We start from the raw sequence: 21,952 nt of genomic DNA, 5'->3' as shown, positions 1-21,952 counted from the left end.
AGTTCAGGATAGTAAGTGCTGTAATAGTTGCAAGCAGAATCCTGGCCTTCACAGAGAAGGTGTGGTACTAATGGCCTGGAGTAATTCAAGAAGGTTTTCTAAAAGATATATCACCTGGGCTGATTGAATGGGGGCAGCAGCATGTACAAAGGCATAGAGCACACAGCACAGCAGGGACCAGGAAGAAGCTGAGTGCAGCAGGCGTATAGGATGGCTGTCTGAGGAGGGTGGGCAGAGAGCAGAGCAGAAGGCAGGAGCCAAAGGAGAGGAAAGGAGACTGTGGTGAAAGGGCACCTGGTTAATTTTTTTTTCATCAAACTATACCTTTTCTCTCTCTTTCCATTATGTATGAGCTTCTTGAGGGCAGATCTGAATCTTTTACTTCATTATAACCAGGCCTATACCCCCAGGCTCTAGACAGGGAGGACCCACAGATGGTAGTGATAAATTCCTCCTGGCCAGTAAGCAAGGACCTCGGAGAGCAGTCTGGCCAGCACATTCCAAATCCAGGAGAAGTAGTGACGGGGCCACTGGAGAGGGAGCAGAAAGCCTCAGGTCCATCAGGAGCCTCATGCCGAGGGGATGGACCGCCCACCCCAGCGTCACAGAAACCCAGTATCTGAGAGCTGAAGAGGGTCCTAGCAACCTAATCCACATCTCCGACTATAGGTGAGGCTTAGAGAGGCGCAGTGGTAGAGAATCCAAAGGAAAGCTTTGACCAACCTAGATGGCATATTCAAAAGCAGAGACATTACTTTGCTAACAAAGGTCCATCTAGTCAAGGCTATGGTTTTTCCAGTGGTCATGTATGGATGTGAGAGTTGGACTGTGAAGAAGGCTGAGTGCCGAAGAATTGATGCTTTTGAACTGTGGTGCTGGAGAAGACTCTTGAGAGTCCCTTGGACTGCAAGGAGATCCAACCAATCCATTCTAAAGGAGATCAGTCCTGGGCTTTGGAAGGACTGATGCTAAAGCTGAAACGCCAGTACTTTGGCCACCACATGTGAAGAGTTGACTCATTGGAAAAGACTCTGATGCTGGATTGGGGGCAGGAGGAGAAGGGGACGACAGAGGATGAGATGGCTGGATGGCATCACTGACTCGATGGACGTGAGTCTGAGTGAACTCCGGGAGTTGGTGATGGACAGGGAGGCCTGGCGTGCTGGGATTCATGGAGTCGCAAAGAGTCGGACACAACTGAGCAACTGAACTGAACTGAACTGAACTGAAGGCAGGAAATGCAGGAGACTCAGGATCGATCCCTGGGTCAGGAAGATCCCCTGGAGAAGGAAATGGTAACCCACTCCAGTATTCTTGCCTGGAGAATCCCATGGGCAGAGGAGCCTGGCAGGCCTTAGTCCATGCGGTCACAAAGAGTCAAACGTGACTGAAGCGACTTAACACGCACGCTCCAGGCATCTTGTGTTCAGCCTGAGGTTACAATGCTGCACCTGCATGGGGACCTCAGTTCCTGCACAACTCAAAGGTTACGTGTATCTCTTGAGAAGCATGCACACACGCGTATGTAAAATAGAGAACTAATAGGGATCTACTGTGTAGTACAGGGAACTCTACTCAATACTCTGTAATGACCTATATGAGAAAAGAATCTAAAAAAGAACAGATATAAAACTGATTCTCTTTGCTGTACGGCAGAAACTAACACAACATTGTAAATCAAAAGAAGCAATGAAAAAAAAAAAAAAAAGAATGGGTTTCTCTAACAAGTCTTTATTCCTCATGTTGTATGCGGCGTGTGCCTCGCCATCAGCCCTGCTTGCGAGATGAACATGGTTGAGCTTTCTAAGTTGGTTCTGTGCTTATTTCTGATTTCCAGGAGGCTGGCTGAACAGAGAACAAGACCGTAGTGGGGGAATGAGAGGCTCTTAAAAGTGGAAACTTAACTGTTGGTCAGTGTACAAGGAAGTGGACAATGGCTCGCTTCAGGAGGTTGGAAGTCGTCAACCTCACTGCTTTGCCCATGGTGCCGCTGGATGAGCCTCTGGGTGTCTCCCTGATGGCGCAGAACGCGCTAAAGGATGCCATGAGGAAGAACCTGAAGGACAATGTGCCCTGTATCCTTGTCTGCAACGGAGACAACACACCTGCACAGAGGCGTGACAGGGGCTCTATCATTCACCACTTACTAACTTGTTTCTTATGTGTGTGTTGATTTTCTTCAGTTATTTCAGCCCCACCTATCCTCTAAAAGAATTTGAGGCTGCGAAGGAGTGTTTGACTTGAGTTGGTTTTACTAAGACAGAGCAGAAATAGCACCAAAGGAAGACATACTGGAAATACTTGTTGAAAAGGTGGGGAAAAAGAGGAAAAAAATGCTCTTTTTTCCCCATTGTCTCCTTTCCCTTCTACCTTCCAAAGAACTAAACTTAGAAACTAAGTTACAGTCCAAGCCTCTGCCCTCAGACCAGTTAGCTGAGTACTCAACTTTTTTTTTTCTTTTTAAAAAAATTGTATTTGTTTTTGGCTGTACACAGCATGTGACTTGCAGGATCTTAGTTCCCTGACTAGGGATTGAAACCAGGCACACACGGCAGTGAGAGTGTGCCAAGTCCTAACCGCTGGGCTGCTAGGGAATTCCCTTTCTTTCTTTCTCTCCTTTTCTTTCTTTCTTTTTAAAACTCCATCTGGGGGACTTCCCTGGTGGTCTAGTGGTTGGGACTTCACCTTTCAGTGCAGGGGGTGTGGTTCGATCCCTGGTTGAAGAGCTAAAATCCCACGTGCCTCACTGCCAAAAACCAAAACAGAACACAGAAGCAATATTGCAGCATATTCAATAAAGAATTTAAAAAAGTAACTCCATTTGACCTTTCTAACCTGCCAGCACCTCTACCTGGGCCAGACTTTGCCCTTCTGGCATCATCCAGACACTACCAGAATCTTCCTTCTCTGACTCTGGCCTCATTGATCCAGATCTCACTTCTGACCCTGAACCTTGTGTCTCAGGGACCCACAGAATCCCGTCTCTGGGGAACCATAAAACTCATGCAGCAAATAGAGACCATCTTGGGTTATAAATAAGTCTGTCTTTCCATTTTCTATATAGCTCACTTACCTTCGAGTCATGCTCCTGCCAGCCAAGCTGCGTGTATCTCTCTGCATCACCTCACTTTCCGGGCCTCTCCGAAACCCTTCTCAAGATGAGCACAAATGATCCCATGAGGATCTGCTTCAAGGTCTCACTTTCCTGGGCCTTTTTCTCATGTGCCCTCTCTCTTAATCCCACACTCATCACAACCCAAGCAATCCATTTCACTCCCTATGATTTGTCATGTCTCTCCTTGGCATCTTCATTTGTCAAGTGTCCTCCAATTTGTAAGAACACTTGAGGGTAATGGAAGTAACAGTGAACCTGGCTTTACGTGAAGGCTGTGAGGAGTGATGGATTATGGGGCTTTTACAAAGGATGTATCCTAGACCACTTGAGACCACGACAGAAAGAAATGCAAACGTAGAGAGGGTAATAAGAGGAGCCATCAAACTGAGCAGAGATTTCAACAGTGATAAACAAGATCGAGATGCCCTTGGACCCAGGCATCCTTCACCTGAAAATCTCTCTTAAAGGAATAATCCCAAATAAGGAAACAGCTCTCCGTGTGACTGTGTGCATCACAGCGTGATTTATAGTTGCAAAAAATATAAACAGCTTAAATATTCAATAGCCAAGGGACAGTTAAGTCTATTAGGATGCATTCTCTAAATGAATTTGTATACTGCCATTTAAAATATTACAAAGATTATGGAAAGTGATCGTAATAATGAGTGGGAGAGAATTCAGAGTAGTAACTAACATAGGTATACACTGATATTATAATTATGTGAAAAGGTATGTATGTAATACTGCTAGAAGGAAGTCTCCCCAGAGCCTAGTAAGTTGTCAGGGTGGTAGCATAATGGGTGATTCTTTTTCAAGGTGTCCAGAATATGGTTAATTTTTGTTTACAATTTTTAAAGCAGCTCATTTAAGGCAAGATAAAAGAAGTGTGAATGTTTGCAGAGAAAATAATGGAGTGGGGAAAAAGCACAGGAAAGGAAGTGAGCTGCTGTCCTGGCCGGGCTCCCCCAGCCTATTCTGTTTGTGTGTAATCATCACCCAGAAAGTTTCCTTAACAGGCCCACCTCCCAGCGTGCCTGGTTGGCTCCATTCAGCAGGTGAACCAGGTGATTGCTGACGCGGATCTGAGTCCCAACCCGCTGGTGCACAGCCTGGTGAGTTTTGAGTGCTAAGGTAAGGCTTCCAGGAAGAAAGGACTCTAGGGACCCCTTTATTAATTTGAAAGCACGTTTGCACAATAGAAGTCTTAAAGACATGTTTCTTTAAATTCATAAACTTTCATTTTTATCTATATAAAAGTCCTATTTTTTTATATAGGATTTGGCTGTGGCAAAATCAATTTGACTCTTCCCTATTCCTTATTTCAGTGGCATTTTCATCATAGTAAACATGTGAATATTTTTGTACATGTATCTTGGGACTCATTTGCACGTATTTCTGCCAGATAGAGCCCTGGAAGTGAAATTTAAAATGTTGATGGATACAGTCAAGTTGCCTTTCACAGAGGTTAAGCCACTCTTTACCGAAGCTGGAAGGAGACCACGAGCTTTAGTTCCCTTACCCCACTGTCGAGCAGAGCCTAGAATTGAATTGTGAATAAAAGCAAAATACACACACACACTATTTGGAACAATTTTGTTTAAGTTCGAAAGCACTCTGTCTCTGTACGTGTGCTCTGTACATGTACATGAGGGTGTATGTAGCTCCAGAGGCTTAGAATAAGACTGTCAGAGTTTGAATTCCTGCTGCTGTACTGTTCTGTCACATTCTGACATTAGGTAAACTATTGAGCCTCTATGAGTCTCAGTGTCTTGTAAAATGATGATAACATTGATGCTATATCTACTTCATAGGTGTATTATTATATATGCAAGAATTAGATGAGTTAAGTAAGTTCAGTTGCTCAGTCGTGTCTGGCTCTTTACGACCCCATGGACTGCAGCACGCCAGGCTTCCCTGTCCATCACCAATTCCCAGAGTTTACTCAAACTCATGTCCATCATGTTGATGATGCCGTCCAACCATCTCATCCTCTGTCATCCCCTTCTCCTGCCTTCAATCTTCCCCAGCATCAGAGTCTTTTCCAATGTATCAGGTGGCCAAAGTATTGGGGTTTCAGCTTCAATATCAGTCCTTCCAGTGAATATTCAGGACTGATCTCCTTTAGGATGGTCTGGCTGGATCTTGCAGTCCAACGGACTCTCAAGAGTCAGTCTTCTTCAACACCACAGTTCAAAAGCATCAATTCTTGGGCGCTCAACTTTCTCTATGGTCTGACTCATCTTAATAGATGAGTTAAGACTCTCAAAAACCCTTAGATGGCTCTCAGGAAGGACATTATATGTGTGAATGTGTAGGGAAAGAGTCTGGAAGGATACATGCCAAATGGAGTCAGTTCTGGAAAGGGAATGGGATGGAAGATGAGTAAAGTTATTACTCCAAGTATGTCTGTAAATGTTTGGGTATTTTACAACAAGACTATATTTATATGTCAGTTCTGTGGGGTTGTTTTGATAATTTTAGAGCCAGGAACATGAATATTATCCTTCCAGTAGCAGGATCTGGTGACTTTTCAAGGCTGCCCAGCATTGGCACAGCTTCTCGGCGTTCTTCATTGCCAGTCAGAGCCAGGACGGGGCTGGCAGGAGCAACTGTGGGTCCTCACGTGACCTGGAAGGGGGGCTTTGTCCTTTCTGCTCCTCTGTCCAGGCAGCCTATCAGACCTGGAAGGTGCTGACTGCCTGCTGCCACCAGAGCCCTCCCCTGGTGACCCTGCCCAACCTCTGTTGACCACGGTGTGCCCTGACCTTTATACATCAGCCTTGACCATGGGACTGCTCCTCCCACGTCAGCATCTGAGCCAGACTAGTGTCTCCAGGCTCCACGCTGCCCAACCAGAGGGCATCTGGCACAGTACCAGATGCATAAAAAGTGTTCAGTAGATGTGTAGTAAGTGAGCCATCTCCTTCTGAGATCCAGACCCCCCTGCCTGCTTTAACCCTAGCCATGTCCTGTTTCTATTCCTTCTCCCACACCCTGAGTGTGGGTTTCTCCTCCAGTCTCTGGCCATGAACTTGCCTAGCTCTTCTTTCCAGTCTCCTTCCCTCAGGAGCTTGTACACTCACCATTGCAGCTTCACCATTCACTCCTGCAGTAGGGAGTACGGCGTACCTTCCTCTGCCTATAGGCCACAGCCTCTGAAAAGGCCTTCCTTGCACCCTCCACCCCGAGACCAGTGTAGGTGCCCCTTCAGGGTGCACTCCTGACACCTGTCCCCCACCCTCAATAGCACTGATTACCTTGGTCACCTTGCAGTCACTGGCTTCTCCCCGCTAGTCTCTGAGCCCTCGGAGGACAGAGACGGGCTTTGATGCTCATGGCTGCATCTTCAACACTAGCCCAGTGTCTGACTTTTAGTAGATGCTCAGGAAATATTTGTGGAATGAAGGATATGTTTGCAAATTTGAGCTTTTCACCTGTATTTCAGTCTCAGATTCCTAGTTATCTAGAGCAGTGATACCTAAAGCTAACTGATCATCAGACTCCCCTGGGAGCTTTTTGAAAAACTAAAAGTGAAAAGGGCCAGGTGCAGACCTGTGTGCTGTGTATGCTCTCATCTGAATCAATACAGAATACCTCTAGAAAACCTCTAGAAAGCTATGCAAGAAACTAAGAATCTTGAGTGAGCAGTAGGAAGGAGACTTCTTACTGTGTTTGATTTTGTACCATGTAAAATATTTATGGTTTTAAAAATTTAAATAGAGACCAATTCAGAGCCACAATAAATAAACAGTTCAAAACCCAATAAGGAATGATATTTATTCCAATAAGGAATCAGTTCAGTTCGGTCGCTCAGTTGTGTCCAACTCTTTGCGACCCCATGGACTGCAGCATGCCAGGCTTCCCTGTCCATCACCAACTCCTAGAGCCTGCTCAAACTCATGTCCATCAAGTCAGTGATGCCATACAACCATCTCATCTTCTGTCATCCCCTTCTCCTGCCTTCAATCTTTCCCAGCACCAGGGTCTTTCCTTATGAGTCAGTTCTCATCAGGTGGCCAAAGTATTGGAGCTTCATCTTCAGCATCAGTCTTTCCTCTGAATTTTCAGGACTGAATAAACGTCTCTAATAAATCCGTACATCTGAATAATTCCCCAGCGAGGCTGGTCGCCAGCCAGGTTTGGGAGTTGCTTCCTATGAAACAGCCCTACCTGTAGGTCCTTCTGTCATCTCAAATGCAAACTCAGGTCTCATTATTTTTTGCCCTAAAACTTACTTTTCCTCCAGGATTCAAAGTTCCTTTCTGTTCTTTCGCTGTGGAAATCTTGTGCATCCTTCTGGGCCCTGCCAGTGTCAGCTACAGTGACATCCTGGTGGGTGGCAGAGGCATGGCTATATTGCTACGTCGACACTAACCCATCCAATTCATTCATCCATCGTGCCTTCTCTGATGCATGTGATTGGGGCAACAGTGTTGGTGCAAAGACTTATCAGTGTGACTCCTTCCCCGACAGGCCCACACACCTGCACACATTCTAGTACCTTTAGCTCATCTCGCAGGCCAGGGCTGCCAGTTCAGGAGGAAGGTGGCGGGAGGCTGGAGAAGCATCTCACGGTTTATCAAGCTAAGGAGAGCTGCCTCCTCCCTTATCCCCAACACTCGTACCCGACCTTTTCTGGCCAGTCCTCTCTGCTCCAGCCCATACTGATCCCACTCATTTGAATCCTAAACATTTAAGACTTAATTGTCCCATGTATGTTGATTTGGTTCTCTGAATAGACTGGAAATTCCTTGAGGGCAAAGACACAGAATCATACTTGGTTAATTAACTTCATTATCCCAGCTTAGCGCTGGGCTGGTTGACAGTCAATGCAGCTTGTTGGGTCACTGACATTTGTTTTTCTTTCCTCCCTTTTATCAGGGCTGGGGGAGTGGGGAGGAGGAATCAGAGATCAAGAGAAATCTCTTGAGAGGTTGGGGTATGGTGATGATTAATAATAATCATAATAATAGTTACTCTTTATTAAGCAGCTCCTATTTGAAAGCCTACGGAGTGCTAGTGTTTTAAAACGCATCAGATTCTTTATAGTAGTATCTCAGCCTTATAAGAGCACTGGGAGGTAGGTGTTATTATCCCTCTGTACAGAGGTTAAACAGCAGCTTGTCACCCGTGGAGCCATGATTGGAAGCCTGCTCCAGGCTTCCTTCCTGTGTTCCTCGGGAGTGTGGCCAGGAGGAGGGGCAGCGTGGGAGAAGGTGGGGGTGGGGGACATAGTGGTGGTGACTCTCAGGGGGATGAGGTCAGTGACACACATGGCCACCAAGGCCCTACCACCTAGCGGGGAGACAGCAAGGCCCTGCCACAAACTTTGCTCCAGGCCTTTTGCGCACCGGCAGGAGAAATGGCCTAGTTCCTGACCCCTGCCCTCCCCTCAGATTCGCACTAAAACCCTAAAACCCCTTTTCTTTTTTGGTTTTTGAAGGCAATTGAGAAATATGAGATGGAGAAGAAGGCTTTAAAAAGAGAGCGAAGTCGTGGCGGCTTGGCAGACAGAGGCAAAACTCCTTTCCTGTAGACCTGATGGTGTTTTTGTGGGGTTTGGATTTTTTTTAGTGTCTAAAATGTAATTGAGTAGGAGTCCGGAGTTTCAGGTGAGAGTATCTCTGGCCTCTTCTGAGAGAGCCTTTAATCTCACTTCTTGGCATCAGGCAAGGAAGGAGGGACAATGCCATCTCGAGACGACCTGCTGGGGGACACCTTGCACCAGGTGTTTTCATACGGATCCCCTTGTTAAAGCTTCCTAAGACCCCCTACCTGTGAGGCAGGTGCCTTCTAACGTGTTTTATACTTGAGAGAAGGTAAGGGAACCACTTGCCGAGAACCACCAGGCTTGTCCACCGCAGGTCTTAGATTCGCCCCAGACTGACTTCAAAACCCATGTTTTACCTGCGCATCCTGACTGCTTCTCTGAGCTCAAAAGCAGTCTGATCAGATAAGGAGCGGAGTCTTAGCAAGTCAGCAACTCAGGCAAATTAATAGTGCGTTATGCCATCTGGCTGCTCAGGATGAATGAAAAATCACAAGTATGATTACCACACAGCCGTGGGCAGACCCCGTGGTTACTCACATCCTATTTCTCTTCTTTCATTCTCCTGCAGAAAAGAGCGAAGGAAAATCACAGTATATTTGCAAGGGCTCAGAATTCAGGAATGTCAAATCTTTCGTTATCAAAAGGGTAAGGGATCTCTTGCTGGGTCGGTTTCTGCTGGGCCTGAACTATATTTTATTCCCAGGGAAAGGCCCCTTGGCACCTGGATGGTGATTATGTAGGAAAATGGCAGAGTACCTGTTTTAGAAAATCTTAACCTATCTTAACGTCCAATTCAATGGACATGAACTTGGGCAAACTCCAGGAGATGGTGAGGAACAGGGAGGCCTGGCATGCTGCAGTCCATGGGATCACAGAGAGTCAGACACAACTTGGTGACTGAACACCACCAATGTATTTTAATAACTTTAGAATTTCTCATAACACCTCAAAAAGGTAGAATCAAGAGGATTCCAGAGGTCAGTTGTCCATTTATTTTTAGAACTTAGAAGCTGTTTATCCTTAGAAACAATGAGTTCAGCTTCAGTTCACACAGAGCCACCATGCCACAGAGCTCCCAGGGGTGCATTCCCACAGCAGTGGGGGTTTTTTGTGGGTCCCTGCAGACACCCCAGGGAGCTGACAGGAGCAGTCAGAGGACCCGTCCAGCGTCATGCAGCTTGCTGGTGACAGAGCCCCCTGCCTCTGGCTCAGATACCCACGCCTGGGGTCTTGCTCTCTCGGCGGCCTCTCCAGTAGCACTCTGGCCCCATCTCATAGCCGCCCCAGATAAGATCCTCCTAAGTGCTGTCGCTTCACTTGTGTCCGACTCTCTGCGACCCCATTGAGCCTGTAGCCTGCCAGGCTCCTCTGTCCTTGGGATTTCCCTGGCAAGAAATCAGTTGTCTTTTCCTCCTCCAGGAGATCTTCCAGACCCAAGGATCAAACCTGTCTCTTGACTCTTGCATTGGCAGGCCAGTTCTTTACCACTAGCACTCTCTGGGAAGCAAGATCCTCCTAAGCTCCCTCTAAACTACCCAGCTCATGTGTATTCAAGCCTTTAAATGCTAGAGGATATGTTACCCTTTTTTCACCTCATAGCCTGGAAAATTCCCACACAGCATAGAGCCCGATGGTTGTGGGTCCACATCAAAACTGTCATACAACCCATGATGGTGGCCGAGCAGGTCTAAATGTCCTGTCCAGAGCGGCACAGCAGTACACGGGGGAGCTGACACCTGACTCAGAGTCAATGCAATTAGTCACTTGGTTCTCCATTGCCAAGGCCATCACCCAGTTACAGAGGAGCTCAGTCCCTCAGAACGTTTCCAGGAGGTGCCTTTGGGTCATGGTTATTGATCTCTCTTCCTACTTTTCTGTATTTTTACATTTTTATAATCATATTTTTATCCTAAAATCCATTTAATGATATATGTTAAGAACCATAAAGGTGGGGTGGTCATATCCTTTGATCCTAATAGTGCCATTTTGAGAAATTCATGCCAAGTAAATAACATCAAAGAGGTGAACCATATGGTCCCAGTTAGTAATAATACTAATTTGAACTCATCTGTGAGTAGTTAATTAAATTATAGCACATCTTAACAAGATACACTACTTTATATGATGAATTTGAAGACAATGTGAAACATCTAAGGGGATAAAGCAAGACATAAAAGCGTGTATGCATATATGTATCGTAAAATGAAGTAACACATACATATTTGTATACATGTGCTCAAAGCCTGAAAGGAAAATAGAAATAATGTAAATATCTTTTGGATAAGAACTACTTGAATCACGCATGCACTCTCATTTTCTTCAACATTCTCTAAGATTGTTAATATTATCTCCATGATAAAAAGGAGAAGATATTGTGTTGTTTTAAACTGTCAAAATGAGGGACCCCATTTTCATATTCTGTTTTTGTCTTTAGAAAACAGCAGATAAAAATCTCCTGGCAGAGCTGTACCAGTACCCATCCTTTGACGACTCTAGGCCAAACAATCTTCCAAATGGGGTGGACTTCTGTGACTTGGTGGGCAACGTGATCCTGGCTGAGAAAAACCCCCTTAGCGGCAAGGTAAGAAGAGAGAGCCCTCTGGGCCGCCCGCCTGCGCGGGACACAGCGCTGTCCCAGTCTCACACCCCAGGGAATTGAGTCTGGCAGGTAAGTTGCTGAGGGCCACACAGTTTGCAAGCAACTGAGCTGAGATTCGACCGACGACGAAACTGACATCCTTTCCCCCAGTGCTCTGGGCTCCTAACCGTGCTGATCGCATGACCTGTTAGTGTAGCATTTTGAGGTCACACCCTTGTGATACATGTTAATTAGTGATGCATGTGTTCCCTTGTCAGTCACTAAGTTGTATATGGGTAACCTTAATTTTTTTCTTAATTAGACAGTAGTTAGAATATGTATTTGCCCCACAGTTACCCCTTGGGGTGAGTCACCAGCTTGGAGAGCCAGGTTCCTTAGAAAGGAGAAAAGTAAAAGTGAAAGTCAGTCAGTCATGTCCGACTCTTTGCAACCCCATGGACTCTAAAGTCCATGGAATTCTCCAGGCCAAAATACTGGAGTGGGTAGCCATTCCCTTCTCCAGGGGATCTTCCCAACCCAGGGATCGAACCCAGGTCTCCTGCATTGCAGGCAGATTCTTTCCCAGCTGAGCCACAGGGAAGGAAGAAAGGGAGTATTCTAAGGCCCAGAAGAACTTGTGTGTGTGTTAGACAATGCTGGCCCCTCAGAAGCTGGGGGAGAGTTGTGAGCAGGGGTTGAGAGGGGAGGAGGCCCAGAAAATTGTCTCAGCCATCTTCCAGCTGTGCCTCAATGCCTCTCACAGCTGCACAGCCCCAGAGTCCCCAAAACAGCTATGGCCATTGACCCCTCAGCTCCTAACTACCCCCCCATTCCTGGCACCCAGCTTTTCAGTCTCTTCTGTCTGTACGTCTCACTGCTTCAAAACATACCCGCATCTCGCTCTGTCCCTCCTCCCTCTCTCCCTAGCCTTTCTCTGCCTTCTCCTCCTCTTCATGATTTTTTCCCTGCTGCCCTCGGCTGTGTCTCTACCTCTGTTCCCTCTTGCAAGCTGACTTCCTAAGAGCAATGATCTGTTTAGGCCAGTCACTGCCCAGTATGACAGTGGTGTTTTCTGGCTCTCCAGTGCCAGGCTCCAGCATGGACTGTGGTCACTAAGCGGATGGCTGCCTTTCACCAGGTGCTGGTGCCCAGGGCAGGCAGTGGTCACCCTGGGACCAGGTCCTGGATCCCCTGCCTTCTTTAGCAGAGAGGTGTAGGAGCAGCAGGCACTCAAAGCATCACATTCTCTCCAGGGCAGCATAAAAAGGATGTTCACTACGTGATTTTTGTGATAACAAGGACCTGGAAGGCAGTACATCTTGGAGATTAAGTAGCTCTCTGCACTCCCATTTATTCTTCTGTAAATAGCAATAACAATAGCCTCTACCTTGAAGTATTACTGTAAAATTAAATAATGTACATAAGCACACAACACAGCACTTAGGCATAACGTCTCAAAAAATGATCATTTTTATTTATCAATGTTATTAGAAAAGTTTAATGACAGAACATCAGTACGTCATTTTTGGTTTATATATCATGGACTACTTTGCCACTCTAATGAGTATTTATAAAGAGTGTATTTTAACATACTGTGCTATGACATTAAATGACATTAAATGAAAAGCATCAGTATGTAAAACTCTGCAGTACAATGTTATTATGTCAGCACACAGGAATATCTGGGGTGAAACCATTAAGAGATAGCACCAGCATTCTCTGGGTGATAAGATGGTAGTTTTTTTCTTTCTTTATTGCAATATAGTTGATTTACAATGTTGTGTTAGTTTCAGGTATACAAGATTGTAGTTTTTTCTTCTTCCTTTTTCTAAAATTTAAAAGAGGAAGAATGACATGAAAAATGGATGGTGTGTTTCCTGGATCCACTGTTCCTGTGCCACCTTCTCCCCATCCTTGTACCCTTGACAGGCCCACTGACCCTCTCTGGAACCTGAGCTCTCGTTCCACGTGCTGTGTGGGTGCCCCCAGGATGGCGACTGCTGTGCTAACTAATGTCCCATTTCTCAGGTCCCCTGGGAAATGTTTTCCTTAGACCTTAATCCCAAGAAAAACTGCATTTCATGGAATGCTTTTAGTCTTATATCTGATGCTGGCTCCTGCTTTTCTTTGGCTCCCAGGAAACCCAAGAAAGATTTGTGCCCTGCCTTTAAAAGGACTCTCTTTCATCCTGCTTTGGGGCCATGCCAAATTTATTTGCCTCCTCAAATCTTTTCCTCCATCCCTCCCTATGCCCTCAGCAGCCAGCTTTGCCTCTGGGTCAGAGAACCTGGTGGCCACCCCTAGACCATGAGTTCACTCGTTGAACCCTCACAGCCGTTCTGGAGGTCAGGACTGTCATCACCATCTCCATTTCCCATATGAGCACAGACAGATTCAGTACCATTGGTCAGGGCCCTGCAGCTAATTAGTGTAAGAGCTGGACGAGAATCCAGGCAGTGGGGTGTCAGTCTGCTCTCTCCACCCCTCTGACTGTCCCACCTCTCCAAGGAGACATGAGGAATGGCAGAGAGGACTGAACCGAGAGCAGGGCTCAGAGCACTCTTTGCTACCAAGGGCGGCTTGCTTATGCACTCTGCCCGCAGCTTCTGGAGGCCTGAAGGGACTGCCAAGAAGTCTTTCCCTTTGCATCCGGGACACACTCTGTTCCTCCAAATGGTAAGAGGAGAGGCAGCCGGTGCAGTATCTCTGGGGCCAGGCTGCCTGCTTTTTGCTCTTTTTTTGGCCGCTATATGTGGCTTGTGGGATTCTTAGCTCCCCAACCAGGGATTGAACCCGCGCCCCCTGTATTGGAAGCACCAGGGAAGTCCTAGGCTGCCTGCTTTTGAGCTTCCCCGTTTGTATAAGCTTAGGCAAGAATTCTAACCTTTCAATCCTCACTTCCCTCTTCTATACATTGGGGATAACAGTTTCATCATTCAGCAGCAACCACAGAGACAGATGGTGAAAAAGTGAGATAAGGAATGAATGGCATGGGCCAGCGCGAGATACATGGCAACTGTTCCCCTCCTTCCTGAGCCTCCCTCCCACTCCCCACATCCCACCCCTCCAGGTAGTCACAGAGCACCCAGCTGAGCTCCCTGTGTTATCCGGCAGCTCCCCACTGCCTGTTTTGCACGTGGGAGTGTATATATGTCAGTGCTGCTCTCTCAGTGCGTACCCTCTTCTCCCTGCCCCTCTGTGTCACAAGTCTGTGCTCTACCTCTGTGTCTCTGTTCCTGCCCTGCAAATAGGTTCATCAAGATAATTTTTCTAGATTCCATATATACGCATTAATATATGATATTTGTTTTTCTCTTTCTGACTTACTTGACTCTGTATAACAGGCTCTAGGTTTTTTTTCTTTTTCTAAGTTGACCCCAAAGTATTTTGACTCCAAAGATGATTGGTGGGAAGGTGGTGTGATTAATAACAATAACAAGCCATAGAATGTGGGCGGAAAGGAAGGGTTTGAGTGGAGATGATTATGAATCTGGCTGTAGCTCCAGGTAAATTTCAAAGAATAAATAAATAAATAAGCAATAATAACATGGATTGTGTTTCTTTTCCAGTCTTTCTGTTCAGGTAGAGAATTAGAGAAGTTTCTCTCTTCCCCTTCTGTAAGAGCTATATGGCTGGATAGCTTCTGGTGGATCTTTCATGAAAGGTACCAGGTAAATGCAAACCTGGTTGCTTCTCTTTCCTTGCTTATTTTTCTGTGGGACAAACCCCAGCCTCTTTTTTTTATTTTAAATCCTGGCCTCTTTAACATGGGTTATCAGCCCCTCTGATTCCACAGACCACCCATGGATCACGCCTCACCTGTCACCCTCATCCTTCCCCACCCAAGCCTTCTCCAGACACCTTGGGCTGGAAACATTGCACCACGCCTGCAGCAACCCTGAGCTTTAGGAACTGGCCCGTCATGTGGCTGATCAAGGGCAGGGCAGAGAGCAAAGTCGGGACCTCCTGGCTCAGAGTTTCGGGTGCTTTTCTCAACACCCTGCCTCTCTGTACATGTTCTATAGATCCTAAAGCAAATTATTATAGCATTTCATAAATAAAATGAAATTAAATACCTTGCAAATAAGATTCCTAAAAATGAAACACTTAGTTAAGGTTCTCAGCCCTTGACTGTTTCAACAAGTAATTCTTGTAATTCCTTCTCTATTTGTATTCCTGGTAGCCAAAGAAGGAGGTCCAGAGCAAGCTGTTCGACCGGATAGCCCAGAACTATGCTTTTCTTTTGTTTTGTGAATCCAGGACCCATTACGAAGAGGCTCTCTTAAAAGTGAGCATCAACCACTATTTAGGAAAAACAAATCATCTTAGATAGCTATTCACTGCTCGTTCCAGGTTAATGCCCTTAACATTCTTTCCATAAGAAAGTAATTAGTAGTAAGTTGTGGTATCTTCCTTCATATGCATGCTTGCTAAGTTGCTTCAATCGAGTCTGGCTCTTTGCAACTCAATGGACTGTAGCCCACCAGGCTCCTCTGTCCTTGGGATTCTCCAGGCAAGAATACTGGACTGGATTGACATGCCTTCCTCTAGGGGAATCTTCCCATCCCAGGGAATAAACCCACGTCTCCTGCGTCTCCTGCATTGCAGGCAGATTCTTTACTCACTGAGCCACCTGGGAAGCTGATAGTTTCATATACTGACTTGTAATGCTGCAGTGAGAGACTTTATTTTCTTGGGCTCCAAAATCACTGCAGATGGTGACTGCAGCCATGAAATTAAAAGACACTTACTCCTTGGAAGGAAAGCTATGACCAACCTAGACAGCATATTAAAAAGCAGACACATTACTTTGCCAACAAAGGTCCATCTAGTCAAGGCTATGGTTTTTCCAGTAGTCATGTATGGACGTGAGAGTTGGACTATAAAGAAAGCTGAGTGCTGAAGAATTGATGCTTTTGAACTGTGGTGTTGAGAAGACTCTTGAGAGTCCCTTGGACTGCAAGGAGATCAAACTAGTCCATTCTAAAGGAGATCAGTCCTGGGTGTTCATTGGAAGGGCTGATGTTGAAGCTGAAACTCCAGTGCTTTGGCCACCTGATGGGAACAGCTGACTCATTGGAAAAGACCCTGATGTTGGGAAAGATTGAGGGCAAGAGGAGAAGGGGACGACAGAGGGTGAGATGGCTGGATGGCATCACCAATGGACATGAGTTTGGGTTGGCTCTGGGAGTTGGTGATGGACAGGGAGGCCTGGCATGCTGCAGCTTATGGGGTCACAAAGAGTCGGACACGACTGAGTGACTGAACTGAGCTGAATGCAGCAGTTACAAAAAATAAGGTAGCTCTATAGCTCTATATAATGATATATTTTAAGTGAAAAACAAAGGAACTTATACAACTCCATACTATAAAAAGTATATGTATATGTATGTGTGCCTATGAGTGGGAAAAAAAGTCTGGAAAAATATTTGCCAAACTCATAGCAATGCTCATCTCTAGGGAATGAAATTGAAAGTGTTAGTTCCTCAGTCGTATCTGACTGTTTTTGACCCCATGGACTGTCGCCCACCAGGCTCCTCAGTCCATGGGATTCTCTAGCCAAGAAAACTGGAATGGGTTGCCATTCCCTTCTCCAGGGGATCTTCCTGATCCAGGGAAGCTCAGGGAATGAGGTTATAAGAAACTTCCTTCTCTATTTATTTCTATAGCATTTAAATATGTGATTTCAAAATTGTGAATATACATATATACTTTTTATATGTGTGTGTGTATGTATGTGGGCTTCCCAGGTGGCTCAGTGTTAAAGAATCCACCTGCCAAGCAGAAGACATGGGTTCAGTTCCTGGGTCGGGAAGATCCCCTGGAGAAGGAAATGGCAAGTCACTCCAGTATTCTTGCCTGGGTAATCCCATGGACCGAGGAGACTGGTAGACTACAGTCCATGGGGCCACAAAGAGTTGAACACAACTTAGTGACTAAACAACAGCATGTATGTATATGTGTGTGTGTATATTTATATACACTAAAAGGGCTGCTAGAAGAAAATATAAGTGAACATTTATATGATTTGAGGATGGGGAAGGACTTTCTAAATATGACCCCAAGGGACTAACCATAAAAGACTGATTTAACTATTAATATATAAATTGTTTAAATTACTGCAAAGAGGCAAATGAGAAATTATGCAAAAATACCATTAGCATATATGCAACACAACATAAAAAAGTCTTACAAATGGGTAGGAAAAATGGCCCAATGGACAAAGGACATAAGCCAGAAATTCACTAGGAAGAAATACAAATGGGGAAAAAGTTCATCTTTGACAACAACCAAAAATATAAATTAAAACAATAATCATTCAATTCTCCTTTTTACCTGCTAGATTGCATAGATTAAAAGGTGTCAGTCCCAGGATTATGAAGGCTAATAAGTATTTCCCCTGGACAGTCTGAGTGGAAACTGAATTGATACAGATGTGCTGAAAGGCACTTATACTGATAAAGTGTCTGCTTAACAAGTCACTTAGGCTGTCTGTGTCTCAGTCTCATCATCCATAAAATGGGGATGATATTAATAATGCCTCTCTCACCAAGTTGTCCTAAGGATTAAATGAGATTGTAAGACATCTGACATATCACCCAGCACTTGATGGGCCCCCAGTATATAATAGCTGCCATGATTACTATTATTATACCATCTAATGCAAGTCATAACCTAATAAATAGTAAAAGCTGCTTTCATTCATACATTCAACAAATTTTTAACTGCCTAATATGTGCCAGATACTGAGCTAACTTCATAAATAAATATAATTACTCTGCATAATTTGTAATGCAAAGTCTAAGAAACATGACAATATCTTGTCATGTTTAAGTAAATTTTGAAATGGCCACTCACACAATATTATGAAGGTCACTTTTGGAAAAAAAATTCCAAAGAGTTTATAATAACCTGGGGAAGTATTTATGTTATGATGTTAAATGAATAAAGCCAGATATAAATGTATAATTTGAGCCTAAGCATAGCTGAAAAGATACAACAGTACCACTTGTTCACGTTAAAAAAACTCAGTAAGTAAGACTTAATATTATCTCTGGGATGGAGCAAGATGTGGGTATGCCAAATGTACTTGTCATCTTTGAGCTACTCTTTGACCAGGTGGTAGAAAGGGCTGAGCCACAGACCACATGCAGAGGAACTGGAGGAGGGGAAGGTTGCTGGCCAACACAGCACGATGTTTGAGGTGTGGTCTCCACGTAGGATAAGGGGTCCACCTGGATATGTGGCAGCTGCAGATGGAAATTGCTCCCCTCATGGGACTTCCCAGGTGGCACTAGTGGTAAAGAACCCACTTTCCAATGCAGAAGACGTAAGACATGTGGATTCGATCCCTGGGGCAGGAAGATCCCCTGGAAGGAGAAGGCAACCCACTCCAGTATTCTTGCCTGGAGAATCCCATGGACAGAGGAGCCGGGCAGGCTACAGTCCGTGGGGTCGCAGAGAGTCAGACACAAGTGAAGCAACTGAGCACGAACGCTAAGCATGTGATCAGGAAGGTAGCACAGTGTCAGGTAGAGCATTTTATCACAGGTCCTTTCTGAAGTCAGGGGCTCTTTTCTGGGTGTGGAAATGTCCAGAACACTGCCCGGGCTCCTTTTGCTCCCAGAGGTTGCCATCGCTTCTGAGTAAAGCCCTGTACACCAGCTTCTGCTGCTGCTTCCCTCAGTCCTGGTTCAACACACACGAGTTCAAGTCTGACATCTGTAACACGATGAGCCTGTGGATTTCAGGTGAGAGGGGGCTGCTTTCTCCTGGGAAAGCCATTCCAGATACAGGTCTTCCACCAGAGCCCAGGTGGGTTCCTGTTTGCCATCACACCTCCTCACTGAGCCAGTTGTCCTTTTCTCTCCTTGACAATCAGGAAAGTCAAGTGTGCAGGTAGATCCCAAGGAATACCCATGAGCCTGCTTCCTCAAGCAGTCTGACACAGTCCTCGTCCCCCTTTGCCCCTGGCTGCATCTGCAGGGAGCAGGTTTCAGCAGTCCTGCCCATTAACCATGTGCTGTAGGTGGGTGGACCCAGGAACCCCCTGCCATGTGCTGACCAGATAGCCCTACCTTCCACCCCCGGTGTGACCCCACATGACCAAGGGTTGTCTCTCTCTCCCTGCAGCACACACAGTGCCAGTTTGACGTTTGCTTTTCAACTATTTTTCAGTCTCCTTCCTCACTCGCCCTCTCTCAACCCAGGTATCTTCTAAAGTCATTGAAAGCTGAGAAGTTCCCTGTGGACTGAGTGCTGTGCTAAGTAAGCACTTTTCACATTTCCTCCTATGTTGAGGATCACTTCCACATCAGGAGATGTGGTCGAACTCACAGATCTCAGCATACAGTTGTATTTATAGCTAAGATTTATTATTGCAATGGAGTGAGGATACATAACCAGATCCTAAGGGGACAGACAGGCAGAGTTTGAAGGAATTCACGTGCAGGCTTCCTCCTCCCATTGATGCAGAGCGCCTCATCCCGATGCAATGAACATGTAGCCACACATGTGTGGTGGTTCTGCCCAGACGCCCGTTGGAGAAACAGTGCCCAAGGTTTTTACTGGGGACTGCTCATGTAGGCACCTCTGTCTATCATGTACCAAAATTCCAGGGAAGCAGATGGTTAGCATCAGCTACATTGTTTTATAAGCAGTCTAGGCCCCCTGAGTCATTTGTGTCAGGGAAGAAATTTCCCCCAGCTTTATTGAGATGTAATTGACATATGACATTGCGGAAGTCTCAGGTGTACAGTGTGAAGATTTGATGCACGTATATGTCGTGAAGTTTTTACCACAAGCAGATTAGTTAACACATCCTTCACCTCACATAATTCCCGGTCCTTTTAACATGCAGCACTGAGATCTGACCCTCACACTGTCGGGAGGGCAGGGTTGGCCTCACATCTCCATTCTCCAAATGAAGAAACCAGTCTCACAGAGAGGAAGTGGCTCGTGCCAGGCTACAAGGCCAGCATGGCGGGGGGCGGGGGGGGCAGCTCATGCTGGAAGCCCAGTCCCCCCAGGACCAGCAGGGGTATCTCAGGGGCCTCGCTCTTCTGTTCCCTGCCTCCCTTCCTCTTCTGCAGCAGTTTTCATGATCACTCTTAACTCCTTCTCAGGTATATATCCTTGCCCACACAGCTATAACAGCTGGGACTACTCAAAACTGGACCCAGAGAGGTTCCGGAGAGAAGAATTAATGTTTCAGAGAAGAAGACTGCTGAAGGGTAAGGTGCCAGCTAGGGACTACCATGCCCAGTGCCCGATGCCACATCCAGCTACCACCCAGTCCAGGCAGTTGCTATGCTGTGCTAAGTCGCTCCAGTCGGGTCCAGCTCTGTGCGACCCTATGACTGTAGCCCTCCAGGCTCCTCTGTCCATGGGATTCTCCAGGCAAGACTACTGGAGTGGATTGCCATTCCCTTCTCCAAGGGATCTTCCTGACCCAGGGATGGAACCGTTGTCTCTTACGTCTAACCTGCATTGGCAGGCAGGTTTCTTTACCACTAGTGCCACCTGGGAAGCCCCTAGTCTGGGCAGGGAGGGACCTTAATACTGAAACCCTCGGACATGGTTCTCTCTCAAGGCTTGCTCTCACGAACCTTAAACTAGCCTCCAGCAGACATCGTGGACACCCAGGAATTTCAAAGTAAAAAGAAAAAAAATCTCACCTGGAAATTGTCTTCACATTTAATGACATTTCAGTGAATATTAAATTTAACATCTTAAGAATTTGATAGGTTGTTACTCTTTTAAGTGTTTAGTTCAAGATTTTATTCATTTCAATTCATTTATTCAATTCATTGCAAGGTTCTGAGTTTTTGTTTGTCTTTTAAAGCCAGTGCCTTTTGTTTTCTTCTTGTGAGTTGAGTGCTTGCCCTGTTTACCCTTTGCAGACATTATTTCCTTTAATTGGCTCATCAGCCCTTTGGAGTAGTTAGTATTTGCACCCTTTCATAGGATCAAACATGTTAGGTAATTTGCCCGAGGTCACTCAGCAGGTGGGATGACAGAGAGGCTCTGGGTTGCCTGATGCCAGTCCTCTTGTGCTGTTGTAGCCTCCAGGGCTTCCCTGATGGCTCAGAAAGACTCTTCCTGCAATGAGGGAGACCAGGATTCGATCCCTGGGTTAGGGAGATCCCTGGAGAAGGGAATGACTACCCACTCCAGTATTCTTGCCTGGAGAATCCCATGGACAGAGGAGCCTGGCGGGCTACAGTCCATGAAGTCACAGGAGTCGGACCTGACTGAGTGACTCTCACTTTCGTAGCCTCCAGGGAGGAGCTGTCTCAGAGCTCCTGCTCTGGTGTCACCCTCAAGACCAGAAGGAACTGATGAACTACTGTCTTTCCTCTTCCCTAGGAAGAGACATGTCTTTCCTCACTGCGAGGAGGCACTCTGTCTGGAAAGCCACTCAGAACAGGAGGACCTGCTGCCATCACGTAAGTGTGAGGTCCACACCCAGACCTTTGGAGCCCCCTAAGCTTCAGTGACTTCTGGTTGGTTGCACATCTCTGCACTCCTTGCCCCGTCATCTCAGGGAGCAGCCCTGGATCTGGGTCCTCAGGTCTGCAGGGATGAGTGGGGGCGCTAAAGGGCAGCTGGAAGTGCCGGGATTGGGAGGAGAGAGGAAAGGAAGCCGTCTTTCAGTGTAGGCTGCAGCACACATATCTCTGTATCTTCTCCTCCTTGGTGACCCTCA

General features: G+C 46.1%; 1 protein-coding gene across 6 annotated transcripts in view; it reads left to right on the top strand.

Annotated features, from left to right (window-relative positions):
* Positions 1-21,952, top strand: part of FAM227A (family with sequence similarity 227 member A) — a 52,386-nt gene that overhangs the window by 5,113 nt on the left and 25,321 nt on the right. For 4 of the 6 annotated variants that reach the window (XM_059887159.1, XM_059887163.1, XM_059887161.1 and 1 more), the window contains exons 2-9: positions 1,838-2,075; positions 4,145-4,227; positions 11,101-11,247; positions 14,814-14,915; positions 15,428-15,532; positions 18,872-18,995; positions 20,370-20,477; positions 21,613-21,692. In XM_059887159.1, coding sequence (XP_059743142.1) covers positions 1,934-2,075; positions 4,145-4,227; positions 11,101-11,247; positions 14,814-14,915; positions 15,428-15,532; positions 18,872-18,995; positions 20,370-20,477; positions 21,613-21,692 — 891 coding nt within the window. In that variant the 5' untranslated portion in view covers positions 1,838-1,933. The remainder of the gene's footprint in view (positions 1-1,837; positions 2,076-4,144; positions 4,228-11,100; positions 11,248-14,813; positions 14,916-15,427; positions 15,533-18,871; positions 18,996-20,369; positions 20,478-21,612; positions 21,693-21,952) is intronic. The other 2 variants (XM_059887160.1, XM_059887162.1) reach the window with 2 other exon arrangements.

Source organism: Bos taurus, chromosome 5, assembly GCF_002263795.3.
Source record: "Bos taurus isolate L1 Dominette 01449 registration number 42190680 breed Hereford chromosome 5, ARS-UCD2.0, whole genome shotgun sequence".
NCBI lineage: Eukaryota > Metazoa > Chordata > Mammalia > Artiodactyla > Bovidae > Bos > Bos taurus.
This window is presented reverse-complemented; position numbering and strand designations above follow the sequence as displayed.